At 35.6% G+C, this 5,338-nt stretch overlaps 1 protein-coding gene across 1 annotated transcript; it reads right to left on the bottom strand.

The window, feature by feature from the left end:
• Window positions 1-702: 702 nt before the first annotated feature.
• LOC112190497 (cysteine-rich receptor-like protein kinase 10) lies at window positions 703-4,618 on the bottom strand. Its single transcript, XM_040513597.1, has 8 exons — window positions 4,564-4,618; window positions 3,676-3,759; window positions 2,792-2,923; window positions 2,528-2,685; window positions 1,865-2,075; window positions 1,438-1,675; window positions 1,214-1,364; window positions 703-762 (listed from the first exon to the last, which is right to left on the bottom strand). The coding sequence occupies exons 1-8, from the start codon at window positions 4,616-4,618 to the stop codon at window positions 703-705; spliced, it is 1,089 nt and encodes a 362-aa protein (XP_040369531.1).
• Between the last annotated feature and the right edge of the window lie 720 nt (window positions 4,619-5,338).

Below are 5,338 nucleotides of genomic sequence, written 5' to 3' on the forward strand. Positions count from 1 at the left end.
CCTAGACATCGGTTTTGTTTATATATCAATGTCCATAGTTATACCAGACATCGGTTTTTGTTTATATATCGATGTCCATAGTTATTTTAGACATTGGTTTTGTTTATATATCGATGTCCATAGTAATTCTAGACATCGGGTTTTGTTTATATCTCGATGTCCATATTTATACTAGACATCGTTTTTGTTTATATATCGATGTTCATAGTAATGCTAGACATCGGTTTTTGTTTGGTAACTGATGTATTTTCTCTTTCTTAACATCGGTTTTTGTTTCCAAATTGATGTATTTTCTCTTTTCTGAGATCGATTTTTGTTTTCAAACTGATGTAATTTTTGTTTTCTGACATCAGTTCTTCATCAGTAATTGATGTTTTTTTCATTTCTTGACATCAATCTGTGAATTCAAACTACTGTTATATTTCCCTTTCCTGCTGTATTTGGTACTAGAAAGCTGATCCACAAATAACATGAAATTCAAATGTACTTTAAATATTAGGGAATTGTATTAATTTCTATCCAAAATTAGAGCTTGAGGTAGTTTCAAAAGTTTTGCACAATAAACCCTAACCTACTTTAAGGCTAGTGTAGAAGATACCACTACTGCAATAACTACATGCAGTATAATTTGTTCAAAGATTTCCTGAAAGAGATGCTGATTATTTATTTGGTTATGCCTCCCATGCTTGCAGTTCAGACACATTAGTAAGGTTGTTGAGGCTCGAAGGCACACGCCCACTTAATGAATTTCCATCCAAGCGTCTGCACCAGAAAAAGAAAAATATTCAGTACAAATACTGTATGCAGACCACATCTCTAATAGTATAACTACACTAGTGAATATTAGAGAGATACTCACACCGCCAGCAATGTCTGAACATGTCCAACAGTTGAAGGGATGCTACCACTTAGATTGTTTCTGTCAAAAATTCTGCACACATAAAAGTAAATTGTGTCCTTTAACTTGATGAAAGCTCAGGATTCGGAGACATTATATCCAATATTCCATTACAAAAAGACGCAGCTAGCAGAGGCAATACCCTTTAAGATAAGAAATGTGTGCAAAAGTAGAGATAATTAGATACATGTTTTTTTTCACACAAATACCTCCTATTTCCTATTTGCCTGAAAAAATTTCAAGGCACTTGTATTTTAGAACAAAATGTTGGTTTACACTTTACAGTAGTGATATATGAAGCTATATATAACTTACATATTCCAAAAGGTGCAAACTTCTGTTCGGACCGTAGAAGCTTGTACTCCTCCTTCCACTGGTCATTTGCAAAAGTAGAACTCCGAAGCTGTAGACATCGTACTTCATGGAGTATATACCTTTATTTACATATTCAGGAGGAACATAGCCGCTGCATTGGATATAAAATGTATTAAAGGATATGAACATGTGTGAATATATAACAAAGAAGGCAATTTACTTACTATGTTCCAACAATCCGGCCTGTGTTTCCTTCAACTTCATCTTTCTTGAAAAGTTTAGCCATTCCAAAGTCGGAAATCTTAGCATTCATCTCATGGTCAAGTAAAATGTTGCTAGCTTTTAGGTCTCTGTGAATAATTGTCAAATTAGAGTATTCTTGGAGATATAGGAGTCCTTGAGTAACCCCTTCAATAACATGCACACGCTTTGTCCAGTCTAGGAAATGCTTTGTGGAAGGATCTGCAAGATATCAAACTCATAACTAAAAGGCAGTCAAAGTAGCAAGAAGTGCACATAATAGTATGACAGGTTTCTGTAACTCTATGTTTGGCCATATATTGGCTGTAGCCTCTTTCCCCTTTTGGATCAAGTATTACTATTCTAGCATGCACCCTGAAATGCAACAAGAAGCACAAAAGAATTGCATACCAAAAAGGTAGAAGTCCAAGCTTTTGTTAGGCATGTATTCGTAGACCAGCATTTTCTCTTCCTTCTTACTGCAAAACCTAAGAACGCGAACTAGATTTACATGTTCTAGTCTTGCAGTGAGTGTAACTTCATTTCTGAATTCCTCAAGTCCTTGAGTTGATGTTTTTGAAAGACGTTTCACAGCTATTTCCTGTCCATTTAGCAATTTTCCCTGCAATATTTGAAAAGCTATGGTTAGCACATATGGTTTGATAAGAAATCAAATTGTTAGTTGCTCCAAAGATGAATTCTACAAATATACACACTGATTATTCACCAGCATTTCTAGCACTTTACGTAGATTTCATTGAACAATTACTGAGAATATTGATGGATAAGCTTTTAGTTCATTTATGCAGTAGCCAATAATCGATCATACACAGCTTTCAGTCCAAAATTGCTTCTTTTTTCTTTCTTCAATTATTAGTTATTACTATCACAATATCCCTACTTCTGGTGTAGCTCTGTTTCATTTTATAATTTATATAATGCTTAACAGATCATAGTACCTCGGAACACTTAATGAGTTAATTCCATACAAAACTATAAATGTCTGCATATATCCTTGTTTAAAATCCCAGTTCCCACACTGTTGAAGTATGTAAATAATATATAACTCGTTACCTTGTAAACAGGACCAAACCCACCCTCTCCAAGCAAGTTTTCACTTGAGAAGGTATTTGTAGCCGCTTTGATAGTGGAGAAGCTGAATTCCTGCAGACTTGGAGAACCACTAGTAAAAGCTGATTCTGATCGACATAACTTGCACATAATTATCTTCCCTGAAATCAGAAGAGATACCAAATAACAAAATGAAAATGCATATCTGTTGTATGTCCATACTAACTAAAAAACTTCCATTGATCATGATATAATTGATATTAGAACCTTTTGTCTTCAACAATTTTCTTTGCAGGTAACACACCACAGAGGCTATGAGGATGATGATCATAGTAATTGGAAGGAAAATTATAAGCAATAACTGCCTCTTCTTTCCGTGAGCATTTTCTTCATCCTGAGCTGTCAATCATAAAGCAGTAGAAAGCAACATGATGCAGAATTCAACATTTTGCAAAGAAAACATTTGAACAATGTCGGTAGCCAAATGGTATTGATTTTTACTAGATCCTCAAGCCATAGTTATTAAGTATAACAAAACTTACAAATGTATCATGGCCATCGTTGAGCTGAAAAGTCGAGGTGGAATTGGGCCCGAGAGCTGATTGTTCCCAAAATGACTGTATTTGAAAAAGATCAGAGGAAAAATATGGACAGAACAAAGCTCGAAGTTGTCCTGTGAGGCCCTTGTTGAAAGATAAATTCCTATATGAAACATGACCAGAAATGAGTTCCACAAGACTAATTGACATGTCTATTAACCATAATTTTAATGTATCAGATAATTGGGACTGAAATGTAGTAAACAGAATGCTAGTAATGATGATGAATTCTTCAAAGAAGCGAGTGCTTATGAAACATTGAGCACTGAACCGTGTTCCTGGAATTTGGTCTCACATATTATAGTTATTAAGCCCCAGATATAACTAATGTAAGATGCCAATTGAAAATAGAAGACCTACAGAATTTGTAGCTCAGATAACAACTCGATATCAGTGGGTAGCCGGCCTTTCAAACCCATGTCTGCCAACACTCTGCAATTAAAGAAACGAAATATCCTCATAAAATATGAAGCAAATAACTTCCAGGAGCACTAAAAAGGTGAAGACCAAGAACTTACAAGTCAGTGATGCGTGAATTGGTGCACTTAATACCTTCCCAGCCGTCACAAGGATCGGCACTCACCCAACTAGGAGGTTTTATATTCCACTCATCAATAAGAATATGCATATAACCATCTGCATCCAAAATTCAAATCATGTTTAATGCTTCAATCCACAGTCAGTGACTTACCAGAAGCTTGTAAAGCAGAAACAGTTACATAAACACGGAAGGACAATGAAGTGAGATTTATTCCTTGAAGATTTTAAGTGGTTAGTATTGACAAAGTGAAACATAAAGGACAATATATGTGAAAAAGAAAAAATGAAAAAAAAAAAACAAATAGAATTCTCAACCCTATTGTACTCCTCTAGATTCAACTTCAAAGTACGTTAGATTCAACTTCTAAATTAAAAATCAAGATTAACAGCATTTGCAAAGATTGTCCCTAACAATTATATTATACTACCTATTTGTACATTTGAGGAGGAAAATTTCTGACTGCACAGATGCAAGTTTTCTTTTCCCTTATTTCTTAGGGATCTGCAGCAGACTAATTTCTAGGTGATAAACCAAAGAAAAAGAAAAGTTGTAATCTTCTGCTGATTATAAAACAAGAAGTAGAAAGGTAGTTTAAATTTACAATCCAATAAAATCATTGGTACACAAAACATAAACTTACAGTTCGACTTGAGCAGAACATTGACACCGGCTGCCCAATAAATTTACTAAAAGCCTCCTACACAAGTGCAAACACTACGTTCATTTGGGGCAAATTTACAACATGACTAACGCATAAACCGCAAAGTAAAAAAGAAACGGGTAAAAGAGTAACAGTAAGCATAAATCATTCAGAACCTATAATACCATATTAGCAAATTTCAGGCCTTTGTTCATGTAAATAGTATACTAGTGAAACAATTTCGACATAATCTATTTACAAATTTTGCTTCCATGCCTCTTTGCAGCAACCAAATAAACATCATAATCACTCATGAACCAAAGCAGCAGCTACGGAAACAACAAGAAAAGATATAGAGTAAATAAGATAAAAGTATAAAAGATATCTTGTTTAAAAGACGGAAGGGTATACAACCAGTAAGATCCCTTGGTCATGAGTATGCAAGATAAACCACTACCTGAAGACCAGTTCCAAGGCGTCCGGCGAGAGCCAATAGTAGTGTCGTCTTGCCGGAGCTCGGTGGACCCAATAACAACGTCAATCTGAAACACAGCACCAAATATCTTATTAAAGTTCACTGGACTGAAAATTCAGCAACTCAGTACTAGTCGAAGCTTAGATAAGTACCTTGAAGGTCTTATAATCCTACCAATGTTGTCTAAAATCGTTAATTTGCTTCTCTTGCTTCTTAATAGCCGTGATTGCCTCAGAAGTGCCTAAAATCACATTCAGAAAAATACAAAAGTCTAATCTTATTTCCAACCGTTATATGGGTAACGAAAATTGAATCAGAATTAAAGAGAGCACAAGCATGAATCAAATTTACGAAATCACAAACCCAGAAAACTATAGATTCAAGCAAATTACCGTCGATGAGAGCGATGGCCGTCACAGCCTCGACGGTCGAAGAGAGGGGCTGAGAAGGGGAGGCCCGTGGAAAGAGAAAGGACAGACGGCCACTGCAGCTCCGGCTTCGGCTTCTCGATCTCAGCAATTGGGAGATTCGCTGGATTTCAGACGAGAGATGAGAGAGA

Source organism: Rosa chinensis, chromosome 2 (assembly GCF_002994745.2).
Source record: "Rosa chinensis cultivar Old Blush chromosome 2, RchiOBHm-V2, whole genome shotgun sequence".
NCBI lineage: Eukaryota > Viridiplantae > Streptophyta > Magnoliopsida > Rosales > Rosaceae > Rosa > Rosa chinensis.